Raw genomic sequence first — 15739 nt, 5'->3', positions numbered from 1 at the left:
TACAGATATGATTTCGTATATTGCAACCACAGAAAATGTATGTCTTGTCATTCTAGACTTTGCAGGAATTGCCACGGATGTTAGTGATCTTCGAAGCTTTGTCCAGTAAAATATAAAATATATACATATTAGCTATAGATTTTAGGAATATGCTAAAGAAAATCATGACTTTCAATAGAGATAATGGCAACTTGAAAATGATCATAGTTGACCATCTTCCTTTCTAAAATGAAGTCAAGGTATTCCAAAGAGATCGACTTTTAACTGATGCGAAAGCCTTGGAAAATTTTAAGTGCAAAGATCAAGATGATCAGTTTTTTCGCTGTTTTTATTTGTTTTATTAAACTTTCCCGGTTATGAATACGATTCAATAAATACGAAATTGACTTCCAAAAAATATAATCAAACTGCTGCCGAAGTAGAAGGAGAAGATGAGGTGGTAAAGGCTCTTTCGTGCCACGCTTTATTTTCAGATAATATGTAATAAAAATTTTTTCGGTTCCTATTTCTTTAGATCTTTGAGCGCTGTTAACTCATTTTTTCTATTTATCTTGGGAGGGGAACAACAGCGAAGAAAGCTAGTTGAAAATTGAAGAGCGGGTGACCATCTCATCTTCTCCTTCCACTTCGGCAACTGTTTGATTGGAAGTCATACTTATCCCAATCATTGTTGCCTCCGTTCCAGGTTCCGATGAGGGGGTAGCGTTTTCCGTAGTAGAAAAAATGGTGTTGCTTATTGCTTGACTTTCTTAAAATTTACTGGAAGGTTGATAGTAGTATTTCTCGAAGGCGCCCAAGTTGCTTGACCAATTCGCATGTTTCTTTACTCGTTCAATCTTATGACTATGCATTACTGCCCACGTACTTGCTGCTACTCTCAGTGAATGTGCTTTGTATACTTTAATGTCAATACCAGCTTCTTGCACTGTTTGTTGTATCCATGATGCGACGGTTGCTGGTTTGATGGAGTAGACTTGCTCACCCTTTTCAATCTCTGCCAGGAATAATGTGTGGTCGTCTGGCAAACCATGACGTAGACTTGCTGTACGATCCATAAATTCTGCTAAGGTTCTTACAGGACAATCATCTTCTTTTGCTTGCTCTGCTGTACCAATCTTGATTGTCTTCCATTGGCTTTCTTTTGGTTCTCTTGATGTTAAGGATACCCCAAGTAGCTGTCCTTCTTCTAACCATAAAAAAGCTATGTCTCTATACTGTAATCTGCCGAGGTCCGAGTGAGGTCGCATCAATGTAATGGCCGATATCGACTTCATTAAAAGCCAAATAATTAAGCCATAAGAATAAGGTAACCCACATAGTCATCGTTTTGAGGACGCTTTGGACATTTTGATTGGACGACGTTTTTGAGGACGTCCTCAAAAAAACGTCCTCAAAAACGCAAGGGCAATTCTGATCCATTCGAATTCGATTTGCAGCATCTAAAGAACCAAGTTTATTTGTGCGAGCCAAAAAAAAATCACTGAAGGGAACGGATGGTGATCGATGGTTGTTTTCGACTTCTGCTGTCACTGACAACGTGATCATGATCATCACACGACATAATTTTACGCTTTCGGGTATGCAGTGTGGTGGGGAGATTATCGTCGATATAAGCAGTACACAGATTATCGTACACCGAAACAATATTCAAGATAATATCAACTTGCCCCGCATATAATGAAAGATCGGAGAGTGTAGCAGGGATCAACAGCTGTCCAATTTCGTACATAAGAATGACAATGTAGAAAAAAACACGGCGTCCAATCACTTGCATGGCAAGTACACCCTTCATATTGTTCACATCAATGGAATTTTTGGCAAAAATCCCAGACGAACAAGATCCTTTGTTGTATCCAGCTTTAGTTGTAGTTTAAAAAGGCAGTTAAGTCGATGACTTGCGAATTAGATTCTTTATTAAGAAGAACTGAATATTATTAAATTAAGTTTGTGTGAGAGGTTACTTAGACAGAGAATCTATGGCTGCTATTTACTTGGTTAGACATGAAAATACAAAATATGGTTTGCTATTATCTTTTTATTAAAGGTCAGCGAAGTACAATAAAAGTATACAGTTGATCTTCTTTAAGCGAAGGTAAGAGATGGGAAAGGGGAGGGAAAGGAAATCGTATTTCTTATTTTGTATTTTCATGTCTAACCAAGTAATTCAAGTGTCGAGACGAATTCTACTTGAATTAGTGGAAACACTCAAATACAAAATACAAAATATGATTTGCTGATCCAGTGAAATGGTCTAAATAATAATATTTGGTTCAATTGCATGTCATATTGTCTTCAACATCAAAGAACTGGTCGTCATCTTCGTCAGTAGCATTGTCAATATCAATCAGCGTGTTGGAGAAATCGAACTGGGAGAGATGTTCACGGCGATAATGATTTTCAAAGACAGCAGAGGAAAACCAGTTGCTCATGGTGATATTATCATCTTTAGGAATACCTGCTTTAAGAGCGAGAGACGAAGCGATGGACTGAAGAGAATCCTGAGATTCTGTTGTGGATATCTTAACGAGCTTGCCGATTCAACGTTGAATAGTACGAACACTGAGTGGCTTGAGCGGAGCGTAAGAGTGCAGAAGCAGTGTATCAAGAGAGTCAGAAGGGCGACGATTGCTGAAGATTTGATATGTGGTGGCCGGGCAAAGTGGCCGAAGATGATGTTCTTTTACTTTAACCGACTTAGCAATTCTTCGGTGTTTACGTTTCTCTTTAGAACAGTGGACCTCAAAATATCACGAACCAATGTTAGTCACCTTTGTTGGGCTGAACGGAATACGGTGGAGGTCAGAAGGACGCAAGAAGCAAGTGACACATAGAAGAAATGCCAATTTCATTTGAAGATGAGATAGCGAGATCAAAGGACCATCGAGAGAAGAGATATATAGCTTTGAATGAGCTACGATTAACTTTATTCTTGATAATTGCCCAAAATCGCTCTATTGGGTTAAGCTCAGGAGAGTAAGGAGGGAGATACAGTCTTTTCAGAAAGTAAGGTCGCGTTTTTGCAGTTTTTATAATACAATTTATACGAAAAAGCGACAAGTCAGCGCGACATCTCTTTCTGGAAATAGTGTAGATACTTTTGTGCCCCCTTTCAACTATCATCTTATCAATTTGATCAGATGTATGGATAGGTGCATTATCCATTACGATGTAGTAGCCCTTTAACTCAGGAAAATAATCCATTTCATCCATGGTTTTTTCAAGAAACCTCAAATAATCACCAGTGACAGTAGCTGCAACAGCAGGCTTTCCTTTCAATGACCATCCGCTGAGAGACCTCATGTTAATATTGAATCCAGACTCATCGACAAAAATGCAATTTTCCAGGTAATTCATATCCGTTGCAGTCCACTTTTTCACCCAATTCATATGCTCCTGAATCTTAGCTGGACTATTTCTGGCAGCTGGCTGAGTCGTCAGTTTTCTGAACGAAAGGTTGCACTCAGTCTTGTCTCAATTTTATTTTCATTTCGTTTAAAAAGGGCAGGTAGAGCGTCTAAAAAATTGTTTTGATTTGTCTAAAAAAAGTCTAATTTTAGAGAAAAATCCTTTACTGTTCAAACAATAAAATTGAAATCCAGAAAAGATATATTCTCCTCTTTTTTTATCTTGTTTATGAAACTTCAGCTTGCCATTTCAATTGCTTTGGCTTCAGTGCTAGTTCAGGCACAGTCTCCCTTCTACTATTCTTTTTCAAATACGACATCTGAATATGAAGAAACTGGGAAAATGGAGCAAATAGGAAAAACAGGTGTAGCTGCCATGCATGCTGTTCTTTTAAAGTAAGAAAGAGATCACATCATCCTATACAAGATTAACTCTTTTATTTCTTTTTATAGTGAAAAAAGCATTCTTATTATTGACAAAGGTTGACGTTATTCATTTTTTCTTTATTTCCTTACAGAAACTAATATATACACATACAACATATAGCTGAAGAAAATGAAGCAAAACTCGATTCGGGCGTCAGCGCTTTTTCAACCCTTTATGATATCGAGAAAAACAACTACCAGACACTTGTGCTAGAGACCAACACATTCTGCTCTGCAGGTGGATTCTTGGCAAATGGTACATTTATCAGCACAGGAGGAGCCGAGAGTCGGTCCAAATGGAATGCACAAAGAGGACACCAATCGATCCGTCATTTTATGGATGGAGAATGGCACGAATATGGTCAAATGTTTGTCAATCGCTGGTATCCAACAGTTGAACAACTTCCAGAAGGTGACTTGATCATCATTGGTGGATCAATACAAGGCACAAAATGGAATACAAAGGAAAAGAGTAGTCCATCTTATGAGTTTTGGCCACCAAGGACAACTGAACCGATCACACTAGATTTACTGTTACATACATTACCTTATAACCTGTAAGAATATTCATCATAATGACCCTATGGCTAATATCTTCTTAGATACCCCTTTGTATTTCTATTGCCAAATGGACACTTGTTCATTTTTGCATCAACAAAATCCATTATTTACGACTACAATAACCATAGAGTGATCAAAGAATTTCCAGAAATGCCTGGTGTTCCTCGGTCATATCCGCTGACAGGAGGTGCCGTCATGCTTCCTTTGGACCCTGAAAAGGATTATCAAGTAGAGATTGTTATCTGTGGAGGTGGTCCTCATCCTCCTAGACGAGACAAGTTGGCTGATAATACCTGTGGTCGTATCAATCTTGATGATGAGCATCCTAAATGGGAAATGGATACTTTTGTTCACAGACGTATCATGCCAGATGGTGTCATTATGGCGGATGGTAACGTGTTATGGGTCAATGGCTGTCAGCGTGGTTATGCAGGTTATAATAATGCTAACCATGACCCTACATTTGATCCATTAATTTATCTGGCTGATAAACCAAAAGGTCATCGATGGCAACAAGGGTTAGCCAACACAGATATTGCCAGAATGTATCACTCAGTCGCACTTCCATTACCAGACGGAAGAGTATGGATCGCTGGCTCTAACAGTGTAGATCCACCAGATATTCATGCAGTCTATCCAACCGAATACCGTGTCGAATATTTCTCACCACCTTATCTATTTAAACCAAGACCTCGTATATCACATGTACCTCGAGTTGTGGAGTATGGTCAACACTTTGATATCCTCTTCCACTTTGAAGGGTCTGGCAGTGTGGATCCTAAAAAGCTGAGAGTAGCTGTCATGAGACCTGGCTTCAGCACTCACTCTATGCATATGTCTCAGCGCTATGTCTATCTCGTTCATGAGTTTAAAGGACAGTCTATCAAAATCACAGCTCCTCCTAACCCAAATATCTTTCCTCCTGGCGCTGGTTACTTGGTTGTTGTATATGACGGTGTGCCCAGTAAAGGAGTAGAGATCTTTATAGAAAAATCCAAAAACGATCTTCAAATATAGAAAGGGTCACGTGTATAATTTAAACATAGGCGCAATAAAAAAAAACTGGTTTTTGTACACCTTCCTTTTCTCTTTATTGCGAGGCTATGGAATCTATTAATGGGGGTGCAGGTTCAGAATTCAATCCACTTTTAATTCAGCTTGCATTTCTATGTACAACAGTGGGTTGTTGCATTTCGTTTTTCTCTGTTTGGCTACATTGGAAGAATTATAGAAAACCTGTAAAGATATATAAAGTGTCTATTAAAATAACCAACTAATGACGTCTTTTATTACAGAACCAACAAAGACAGGTTATTCGTATATTATGGATGTAATGATAACAATGATACATGTATCGTATAGATATTAAAATATGTTATTATTATTATAGGGTTCCTATTTATGGTATCAGTACATACATATCACTTGTTTCCTTGAATGTAGCATTCTATGTCGACACTTTTCGAGATATCTATGAAGCCTTTGTGATTTATGCATTTTTCAATCTTTTACTCAACAAACTAGGCGGAGAAAGAGCTCTGATCGTCATGCTTCACTCCCGCCCGCCTTCACAAAACTTCTTTCCGGGCACACTCTACTCACGAGAGATATTCGTGGGTGATCCTTATACCTTTCTTTTTGTCAAGCGTGGTATTCTTCAATTTGTCTATGTGAAGCCGGTCTTGGCGGTAATTACAATGGCTTTGAAGGCAACCAATCACTATGTTGAGGGTGATTTTAGCTTGAAGAGTTCTTACTTTTACATCACATTCATATACAACTTGAGTGTCTCTTTCTGTCTATGGTGTTTGATGGTCTTCTTTTATGCAACTAAAAAGGATTTAACAAGATTTAGGTAAGTTTCTATTTACTAAAGACTTGAACTTATTAATGAGGCATATATAGACCACTTCCCAAGTTCTTGTGTGTCAAGGCTATTATTTTCTTTTCATTCTGGCAAAGTGTCGTTGTGGCATTACTTGTTTTTGCAGGAATCATACCAGAAGGTTTGCTTTTATTAAAGGTGTATACGTTAGCTAATATTCTCTTATTCATAGCTGAGCATATGTCCGTAGCCATTCAAGATTTCCTTGTATGTATCGAAATGGTCCCCTTTGCTATTGCTCATTCTTTCTCGTTTTCGTACGAAGACTACTTTGATAGCAGTGTGCATTCAGCACGTATGCCGATTCGTATTGCCATCAAGGATTCATTGGGACTTAAAGATGTCTATATGGATACTGTCCTCACTTTACGTGGTTCAGGATTTAGTTACAGGTCGTTTGAACCATCTGAAGGTGTGCCACATATGGGTAGCAGTCGTACCTCTCGCATTATGGCTGGCCTGAGATACTCCAATATCACATCAAAAAAGCATTGGATTGAACCTGCACCTACCTCTAAATACATTACCTCTGGGCCGGGCGAGGCTATGCTTGAAGAGGAATCTGAACCCTTGGCATTTGAGGAGCCTGAAGGAGATATGGAGGCTCTTTATGAATCCAGTCGTCGCATGGAGTTTGGTGATTATAACTATCCTGTCATCGACTTTCGTGAACCAATCTGGCGGCAGGTCCGTCAAACATCCTATGGCACTACCAAAATTGATAGCAAGGGCAAACCACAGATAGTGTCAGGACCAAGGGAGGGATGCATTGACGTGATTGTCGAACAAGGCAAAGGAAACTATGTTCTTGTTGAAGATTTAATAAAACAACAACAACAACATCAACAACAACAGCCACAACAGGAGCCAATCCTTGCTCGTCCACCTCCTCCAGCTGCCAGAAACCATACATTAAGTAAAGTTAAAAAAGATGAATCAAGAAATGAACTGACCATCCAGCCATCATTATCTACACCTTCGCATTCTTCTCGATACCCTCAACCACAAGCTTCTCTTTCTACTCCTTTACGACAACAGCCAACTCAAGAATCATACCAGTTTCCTGCACCACAACATTCAGATTCCATTCATAATGATATATGGTCAAATCAGCATAAAGCATCATTTTATACCGAAGAAGAAGATGATCTCTTGACCAATGTCTGGAAATAATCACCTTGTGTGACGACGTTTAAACAACAATAAAAAAAATCCTTGATGCATTATGTGTGTGCGCTCCTTTCTTTAACTATTTTATCACTAAAAATAATAATAATAACAAAATGACAACCTTGGAACGGCATTTACTAGAATGCATGTTTGAGCAATCGTTATTTTCTGATCTCTCATTAGAATTCCTTCATCCTTCATTTCCATTTTCAATTCGTTTCAATGTTCATAAAGCAATTGTCAGCCAGTCACCCTTTTTACGACACTTACTCACAGAAGACAATACCTGTTCTAATCATGTTGAAGACAATGGCAAGACATACTTGACTGTTCACCTCGCCGAGGCATTCTCACAATGTGGCTTTGTTCTTGTCCCTTTTCAACACATCATTCGTCGACACTGGCAAGCAGCAGACAAACAACAAAGCAAGCTACCACTACTTTCAACCCACCTTCGATTCGTACTAGAATGGCTCTACTCTACTCAGAAAACGAGACTATTAGAAAAGATGCAAGATCAGGATACACTTCGCATTCTCTCTGTCGCCGTCTTGTTTAATCTCGTCGATCTCACTCAGGCTTGCATTCAACGATACACTCAACATCAGCTTTCTTTGGACAGTATCATGCGCGATTTGGAAACGATTTGTCAATTACCAAGAGGCCATAAAGCTTATCTGCAATTACGCGACGCTGCTTTATTACTTCTCTTCAGGTACGGACCACAACACCCACGTCGACTGTCAGAGTTACCTTCAGATTATATGGCTGATGTGCTGAGTGCAGATTTGTTGTTTGTCAGGAGCGAATATGAACGGTACTGCCTGCTGAAATCAGTGTTGACGGCGTTCATGCAGTCCATAGGCAAAATCACGTGGACGCCCAAAGGACCTGTGGATCAAGATTCAAAACGACTTTCTGGATTTGTTAAGCCACTGACGGCTGCATCTGTGAGAGAGGTGAAGAGAAGAAGAATCGGGTCGGATGAATTGGAGGGAAAAGTGAAAAAGATAAAGACGAATCGACTTAGTTTTACAGCACTCGTACCATTTGAAAAGCTGACTGCGGATGTCGCATCAGGTGGTGTGATTGATAAAGCTACAGTCCTGTCGTACCTTCTGAAGACAACCATTCACTATAGCAACATGACATTTGAACAATTGACGGCTGTTCGACAGGATGGTATTGTGGATGAAGCTATTGTCTTTCGTGCTCTTTGGCAACGTGAAGCACTTGAACGCGTCTTGTTCCCTTACACCACTGCCGAACTGACTGCTGCTCTAGACGATTATTTTGACTTGCATCCTTCTGATACGCAGCGTAAGAAATTGCTCTTGGGTACACCTAGGTTCAGATTCTGTACGTCCATCATAATTTTACCACCCTCAGAACAAAATGGCTGGGTTACTGACGATGTGTTTGAGGATGAAGGAGGAGAAGAGGAAACAAAGATGTGGAGATCGGATGATGAGGATATAAAAGTATTGAAAAAGACATTTTATTCAGCAACAGAGACAATATTGGGTGTATCATACAGAGTGCAGATAGAAGCACAAACGGCATCACAGAAAAATTGTATCGCTTGTCGATTTGAGTTGCAAAGAGACGTAAAAAAATCCAAAAGCAATGAGTCACAGGAGGAGAAAACGTTGATAGAGGTGCAATCAGATCATTGGAAATCAAAAATTCATTATTGGATACACTGTCTCAACCGGCATGAAGGCATCACGGATACATGTGAGGTTGATCCAGAGGATAGGGTATTACTGGCAGCGACTGAGCAACGAGAAGGGGAACCCAATGTGGGCTATATTGGACAGGTGCTGCTTGAATTTGACAAGAAAGAAGGGGTCACGGTAGATATGACAGTGGCACTCGAGCTCTTTGGCTTTCCACAAGTTTAAACATTCACATAAGAGAGCGCATTTGTTATGAATATACACGACCATTCTTATGATACCAGATCTGTACAGTTTCGTTATAATAAACTAATGATCATCTTTTTTTTTTGTACTTTATCCTTCTTGTTTAAAGGAACTGAATTGAGTTTGCCACACTTTATTTATTTATTTAAAAAGGAGGTTCGTAAATAACAGGGAATTCTACTCCAATTGACCCATTGTTGGGTGCTGCATCCATGTTCAATAACTCACTCATGAATCCATATACTTCTACATTAAAAAATGGTGCTAAAATTGAGCCCTGTTTATACACCTTGTTTATCTTGGGTCCAAAAGCAACAAACATGGCTCTCATGTCTTCAGCCAGGTTATCATATCCATGATGGTCGCCAGCCCCTAACTGTTCAAGTGGTGTCTTGTGGGTAACAAATGTATAACCGATGTCAGGAATAACCACGATGGGTGCGATGCGATCAGAGTGCTTGTAGTGATAGTGATCAGGCATATTTTGACGTAAATAGACATTAAAGTGATGAGTATGGGTATATTTAGATAATTGATGATAGATTTGTTGAATGGTTTCCTTGGTCATATTTGGCTGAAACTCAAGCGTGGATAAAGGTGACTCGTTACGAACGTACTTTAGTAAATTGGCAGGAAGTATATCGTCATAATAGATAAGTTTGTCTTTGGTGGTGGTAGTCATGCCATGATCGCTGACAACGACGATATGAATATGCGAGTCGAGATTTCTCTTGGAAAGCTCATCTGTTAGATATCCAATCGCACTGTCAGCCTCTTGAATATATTTATTCATCTTGGAATTATTGGGCCCGCCTCTGTGCCCTTCTTGATCTACTTGTGGAATATAGATTGATATCATTTGTGGCCTCTGGTCATACTCCATATCCAGCCATCTCAATGTTATATCCATTTTCTCCTTCATTTCCATTGAGCCATTAAAAGGTACAACGTAATCTGGTGTATTGTAATGTGTCTCACTTCCTGGCCACATAATAGAAGCTGTCCTTTGTCGATGCATTCTTGATGTCAACCATATCTAAAGAACCAGGTTAACACGCGGCCGTTATCAGTATCATTACACATTACTGGCTCTCCTTTCCACCACGAATGATTGGATGTGGCTGAATGATCTGTATGTTGAAATAAGCCCATTTCGGGATCATAGAATGAATTGGCCACGATACCGTGTGTCTCTGGATAGAGTCCTGTAACTAATGTCCAGTGATTGGGGAATGTACTTGGCTATAGGAAATGAATATATATGTGTATATCCTTTTTTTTTTCACTTTAAGAGCTTACTGGATAGGACGGATGCATATATTTTGCCATGACGCCATCCTCAGCTGGCATATCTGTTAGTGTATGATTTTGATTTAAGCAGCATCATTTTACCAAGTTTCTTTAGGTTTGGTGTAATATGTCGATCTAGATAATCAGGTCTGAATCCATCAAAGGATATCAGCAAGACTGTTGATGCAAAATAGTCAGATCCATTATGATATAACTTTTCTGCTTCTCGATGCTTTGTATGATCATGTCCTGAAAGAGTCAGTATCATTCTAACGACAAAGTATCCAAACCCAATAGCGAGTCCAAGACAGACATATCGCATAATTGGGTTATCCTATGTATTTATTTAATACTTTTTTTATAGCAATCTTTCTTGTTCTTACAGGTGGTAATTCTTGTTGATCTTCATCAACAATGACTGTCCATTCATCATCAGAAGATGAAGAAGAAGAGTCTTCTTTATCTAATAGTTGAGCTTCTTCTTCTTCTTCTTCTTCTTGTCGTTCATAATCTCGACTTGATCCCGCTGAATGTGAGCGTGTCATTTCATATTCTTCTTGCCTTGTTGCCATTATGAGATTATTGAGGAAAAAAAAGGGAGAGAAAATATATAGTTTCTTTTTTAGTTTATTGGCTGCCCCTCCCTTCTTTTGTGCTCTATTACTCTCCTATTTTCTGTTTATCCTGTTGCCACTCTCGCGCGATACAAGGGTGCACCTTCTCCTTATCAAACTTTTTGTGTAGCTTTTTTATGGTCAGCCATGCAACAAAAAGGGGGAGAGAGAAGGGCAAATTTGAAAAAAAAAAAAAAAAAAAAAAAAAAAAAACAGTGTCTAAAAAGGAGAATCTTTTGCCTTTAAGCTCATACTATTGAATTATCAGCCTACATGCACAGACAACGTACTTTTATGCAATCTGTTACAAGCTTTTGTTTACTGGTTATTTTGAAAGAATGAAGCAAATGTATGACATATTTGCTGCAAAGTAATAGACCATTGCTCTTCGTTTTATGTTTGAGATGCATTCAAAGGAAACACATTACTTTTTAGCGACACGATGCCTAGGAATAAAATGCTTTATGTTTTTAGCAATTACAGTGTCTCTCACAACTATGTAATCCATATGCAAGAAGATAAAGAACAATAGAAAAATAGGTGCATCTGTAACCTCTACTGATAATCATCTTCGTAGTCTCGTTGGATTACGCATGGGCGCATCGTCCATAATAATACAAAACTCTTTTGATAACAGCAGCAATCATCACAATGACAACACAATTGTTCTCTTAAAATTCCCTCAAATCTTACTTTAGTAATAGTTAGTTCTTGATGTTTCGGGTTTAAACAAACGTGAACGAATGGCCCAATATCTAAAAGATGGGGTAATTTGTCTTGAAGCATATCGACAAGATGACTCATCCAATGCAGGATAGGCTGAATAGAGTATAGTTGACTCAGTAGATTCACAGCATGAAAAATATGCACTAGTAGATCTACTTGAACAAGTTGTAGTTGAGCACAATTATACTAATGAAGTTATGCAATGATTCTATGCTATCATAATTGTCTTGTATCGCGTAAACTGTAGCTGAAAGGTTAGTGACTAACAATAGTTAAAACTACACAGTTATATATGCAGTGTATGTAATGTCTACACTATGAAAAGCATGTAAACTATGGGAATTCATCCTTAATAAAGTCATCTTGTTTCTTATCCTATTGAGTCTATATCCTTATGAACAAAACAAAAAGCGTTAATGGTAAACTATCATAAGATATATAGGAAACAGTAATATTCACCACATATTACGGTCTATGACTTAACTAAGTGTATGATAGAATAGTCATACTCCCGAGGCAAGATGCTCTTATTTTCCAGGCTGATATTATTTATGATATCTCTATATATGGATTGCTTGAGAAAAATAGAATTTAAAGAAATTCAAACAAGATGTACAATCGACCAAAGGCAAGAAAAAACCATAGTTGACGTGGGATATCTGCTTACAAACAAGAAAAACATTGATTGGAACGTGTCCATTTTTTATATCCGCAATTATGGTTTGACAAAAGGGTAGAGGCTATCTTGATCTGTTTAGGCTGGAATGATCACTTGTAAATCTCTCTGTCAATATTTTACTATTTTAGTCCAATTCTAGCCTATTTTACAGTACTTTTACGGTCTTTTTCTTTATAAAAGGTAATATGGACCCTCTGATGTGAGTATGGGAAAAAGTTTATTTATTGGTAGGGAAAATTATACCGTTTGGTATCCCTTTTTTAGACAAAACCGTATCAAACATGAGCCTAATTGAACGTCACTTTGTTGTACTGAGCTATTTTCATAGCCAAGGTAACGGTACGTTGTCATGATGATATTCAATCTGTCTTCTTTCAAAGTAGCAATTAAACAACTAGAGGCTCATTAATGAGCATTTCCCTTGTGTCCCAAAAAATGTGGGGTATCTACTGTGGCACCTTCCTTTATGAACCTTTTAAGTAAATTTGTGTAGCATTTCGTCGCTGCATGAAGTTTGTATAAATATCAAGATTCATTCTCTGATTTCCTTTTTGTACTCAATCATGTCATCTATTGAAAAAGCTGAAGTTAAGCATCACGAAACTGTTACAATGCCTGTTGAAAGCAGTTACGCTGAGGAACATCATCTGTCTCAGCATCCTATGCCTCATCCTCAGACTGGTGGCGAAGCCTTGAGGAAACTCAACCCAGCACCTATTGGTTTTGGCGCTTTTGCCCTTTGCTCCTTTGTCCTTGGCCTCTATAATACAGGACTTATCACTAGTTTACCACAAGTCGCGGTTGGTGTCGCGTTTGGCTATGGTGCGATGGGTCAATTCATTTGCGGTATCTGTGAACTCATCATTGGTAATATGTTTGCCGCTACCACCATGCTTACCTATTCTGGATTCTTTATTACTTTTGGTGTAATGATGGTTCCAGGTTCTGGATTTCTATCTGCTGCTATGGAAAGTGGTGGTTTAGCTGCTGTTGAAAAATGTATGGGCCTGGTTCAACTTGGTTACGCCATTGCTGCCTTATTATTTTTACTTGGTGGTCTTCGACAGCCCATTGTCGTGCGCCTTGTTCTCTTACAAGTTTTCTTGGCGTTCTTCTTTGGTGGTGTTGGAGGATTGGCGCAGGTACCAAAGTTAACCGTAGCAAGTGGATGGGTGTCATTTACTCTTGCCTTGACGGCTTGGTACGTCATGTGTGGTCTCTTATACACACCAGATACTACCATGATCAAGATTCCGCTCATTTAAGCTGTATATACCAATCTATCTTTATCAGTTACACATATTTAATAGCCTGGAGCTCTATTCTTATTATAAGGCTTACATTAGCGTCGTTCTTAATAAATAGTATTTATCATTCCCTTCTTTTACACATTTAAGACTTAATGATCTTCTTATTAAGCTAACACATACCTTCATACGCCGACTAACCAAAGAAAAATTTTCAAGAGGGAACATGTCCTATTCAAAAAAGCTATCTGACGAATTTATTATAACAGAACTAGATCACATATAGGTGAAAAGTGATTACTTTATATGTCAACGAGGCGAGGAGAATTTTTTTCTGATTGCGTTATAGATAATCAATGGCTGTAATATACAGGGATAAAGTCCCTTTAAGCTTAGGGCAGAGCGATAGCACGAGAATCTCTGTGAACTAAAGTAGCTAGTGTATGGCGTGCTGTAGTTGGTCAATTAGGCAAAATAAACAACGATTGTAAGTACATCAAATGGTTCTATAGGGAAATCATTAGAGGTGAAGGCAATGGAGTTATTTTTTCATATGAAAAAGTTCATATACACAGAAAGAAATGTAATTAACATAAAATACATTTCATTGACACTTATCTTTCTTCAACTTATTATACTTAATTAACCTTTAATATTGGAATCAAGCATATATAAGTAAATAAACGATCTTGTTGAAGGATTTTGACATAAAGTGTACAGCTCTGTTTAAGCTTGTGTATATAGGTTTTAAAATAAACCACATGATATAAACTATGATGTATGGAATGCCCAGAGTCAAATTTTTGATTAAGGATAGTCAATTTCCCCTTTTTTCTCTTTTTTTTTTCTTTTCTTTTCTTTTCATTATCTTTCGTTACTTTCTAAATTCTTTTATACGTTTTGACCTGATCTTCATTTCTCGTCTTTATTAGCACATAGTAGCTCTGATCTTTAGAGAGTCTGAACATGTCTGAAATGAGTGCTTTATGGGTTCTCAGTAGGCCAGTATTAGGGAGAGGGTTGTCTGCTTCAGCTGGGTGTTGCTTATGTCAACTCCTGGTATACATACTAGTCCAGTACTACCAGAGAGCCTACGCACTCTGGCTTGACGTCTTGTTTTCATTAACAGGGATCATCTGTTCTTCTAGAAAGTCTACAAGCGTCTTGTTGGTCGTTACAGTGGAGTAGTAAGCCTGGCCAGCTCTAGTTCACTGCAGCATATGATTGATTCATTTTTTTAAGCTTTACACGACTTCCTTTTCTTCACTGTTTTTTTATTTATTTATTTTATATTGCTATGGTAATGGGGTGTTACATCGACAAGAGCGGACGGATGGAGTAATGCTTTCGAACTAGTCGCGGACATGTGGGAAGTGCTCGACTGTCTGGGGACTCGGTTAGGACATTAGAGTAGAAACCTGCACTTGAGTAGGAGATCCAAACGGCTAGATATCCGGTCCTGGGTATGACAAAGGCCGGAGCTGTCTGTTGGAGTGGTCTTCTTTAGTTGGGAACTGTTGTGCTCGAGGCAGCAGTGGTCGCGTCGATTCATACGAGCGAGCGGGGTAGGATTACCCAAACGTCAAAAAGAATCAAGTTTACCGTAGGAACTTTTACAAGGTAGGCTTGGTTTGCGCTCGTGGAAAGCATCTTCCTATCGAATCGTCTTGGCATCCCGGCGGGGCGAGGAGAGAACGATATATAGCTAGACGCAGCTGTTTCTGACCAGGGTGAGCGCCTGGAGTTGGTATTGCTTTTGAAAAACGAGGGACCACGCATCCGAGAGAGACTTGCTAAGGGTGAATGGCATAA

At 38.7% G+C, this 15739-nt stretch overlaps 8 protein-coding genes across 8 annotated transcripts; 5 read left to right on the top strand and 3 right to left on the bottom strand.

Annotated features, from left to right (window-relative positions):
- Positions 1 to 1477: 1477 nt before the first annotated feature.
- On the bottom strand, positions 1478 to 1792 carry RHIMIDRAFT_246401 (uncharacterized protein; the record flags this gene model as incomplete). The annotated part of the gene is made up of 1 exon (XM_023610308.1): positions 1478 to 1792. One exon carries the CDS (start codon positions 1790 to 1792, stop codon positions 1478 to 1480), a length of 315 nt encoding a protein of 104 aa, XP_023462813.1.
- A 417-nt stretch (positions 1793 to 2209) lies between these two features.
- Positions 2210 to 3387, bottom strand: RHIMIDRAFT_294623 (uncharacterized protein; the record flags this gene model as incomplete). Its single annotated transcript, XM_023614106.1, has 2 exons — positions 2210 to 2498; positions 3166 to 3387. 2 exons carry the CDS (start codon positions 3385 to 3387, stop codon positions 2271 to 2273), a joined length of 450 nt encoding a protein of 149 aa, XP_023462812.1. The 3' UTR covers positions 2210 to 2270.
- A 360-nt stretch (positions 3388 to 3747) lies between these two features.
- RHIMIDRAFT_246400 (uncharacterized protein) lies at positions 3748 to 5408 on the top strand (the record flags this gene model as incomplete). The annotated part of the gene is made up of 4 exons (XM_023610307.1): positions 3748 to 3800; positions 3858 to 3886; positions 3952 to 4387; positions 4433 to 5408. 4 exons carry the CDS (start codon positions 3748 to 3750, stop codon positions 5406 to 5408), a joined length of 1494 nt encoding a protein of 497 aa, XP_023462811.1.
- Positions 5409 to 5494: 86 nt separating this feature from the next.
- Positions 5495 to 6939, top strand: RHIMIDRAFT_207110 (DUF300-domain-containing protein; the record flags this gene model as incomplete). The annotated part of the gene is made up of 4 exons (XM_023606962.1): positions 5495 to 5629; positions 5687 to 5721; positions 5782 to 6246; positions 6297 to 6939. Coding segments are annotated over 4 exons (1278 nt in total), but the record flags the coding sequence as incomplete, so codon positions are not given.
- Positions 6940 to 7559: 620 nt separating this feature from the next.
- Positions 7560 to 9350, top strand: RHIMIDRAFT_246398 (uncharacterized protein; the record flags this gene model as incomplete). The annotated part of the gene is made up of 1 exon (XM_023610306.1): positions 7560 to 9350. The coding sequence occupies one exon, from the start codon at positions 7560 to 7562 to the stop codon at positions 9348 to 9350; it is 1791 nt and encodes a 596-aa protein (XP_023462809.1).
- Positions 9351 to 9472: 122 nt separating this feature from the next.
- RHIMIDRAFT_52498 (Phosphodiest-domain-containing protein) lies at positions 9473 to 11448 on the bottom strand. Its single transcript, XM_023615364.1, has 5 exons — positions 11045 to 11448; positions 10764 to 10995; positions 10671 to 10714; positions 10458 to 10613; positions 9473 to 10407 (listed from the first exon to the last, which is right to left on the bottom strand). Exons 1-5 carry the CDS (start codon positions 11231 to 11233, stop codon positions 9517 to 9519), a joined length of 1512 nt encoding a protein of 503 aa, XP_023462808.1. The 5' UTR covers positions 11234 to 11448; the 3' UTR covers positions 9473 to 9516.
- Positions 11449 to 13178: 1730 nt separating this feature from the next.
- On the top strand, positions 13179 to 14226 carry RHIMIDRAFT_263923 (uncharacterized protein). Its single transcript, XM_023611719.1, has one exon. The coding sequence runs from the start codon at positions 13244 to 13246 to the stop codon at positions 13943 to 13945; it is 702 nt and encodes a 233-aa protein (XP_023462807.1). The 5' UTR covers positions 13179 to 13243; the 3' UTR covers positions 13946 to 14226.
- Positions 14227 to 14808: 582 nt separating this feature from the next.
- On the top strand, positions 14809 to 15254 carry RHIMIDRAFT_263922 (uncharacterized protein). Its single transcript, XM_023611718.1, has one exon. The coding sequence runs from the start codon at positions 14894 to 14896 to the stop codon at positions 15113 to 15115; it is 222 nt and encodes a 73-aa protein (XP_023462806.1). The 5' UTR covers positions 14809 to 14893; the 3' UTR covers positions 15116 to 15254.
- Positions 15255 to 15739: the final 485 nt, after the last annotated feature.

The sequence above is a fragment of the Rhizopus microsporus genome (assembly GCF_002708625.1).
Source record: "Rhizopus microsporus ATCC 52813 unplaced genomic scaffold scaffold_19, whole genome shotgun sequence".
NCBI lineage: Eukaryota > Fungi > Mucoromycota > Mucoromycetes > Mucorales > Rhizopodaceae > Rhizopus > Rhizopus microsporus.
This window is presented reverse-complemented; position numbering and strand designations above follow the sequence as displayed.

What these genes read in the sequence shown, in the direction of transcription:
- RHIMIDRAFT_263923 (XM_023611719.1), top strand. Translation starts at nt 13,244, where the DNA reads ATGTCATCTATTGAAAAAGCTGAAGTTAAGCATCACGAAACTGTTACA.
- RHIMIDRAFT_263922 (XM_023611718.1), top strand. Translation starts at nt 14,894, where the DNA reads ATGTCTGAAATGAGTGCTTTATGGGTTCTCAGTAGGCCAGTATTAGGG.
- RHIMIDRAFT_52498 (XM_023615364.1), bottom strand. Translation starts at nt 11,233, where the DNA reads ATGGCAACAAGGCAAGAAGAATATGAAATGACACGCTCACATTCAGCG. An exon ending in ATCAACAAGAATTACCACCT is followed by an intron (nt 10,996 to 11,044) that starts GTAAGAACAAGA and finishes ATAAATACATAG; the next exon opens with GATAACCCAATTATGCGATA. An exon ending in ACCAAACCTAAAGAAACTTG is followed by an intron (nt 10,715 to 10,763) that starts GTAAAATGATGC and finishes CAGATATGCCAG; the next exon opens with CTGAGGATGGCGTCATGGCA.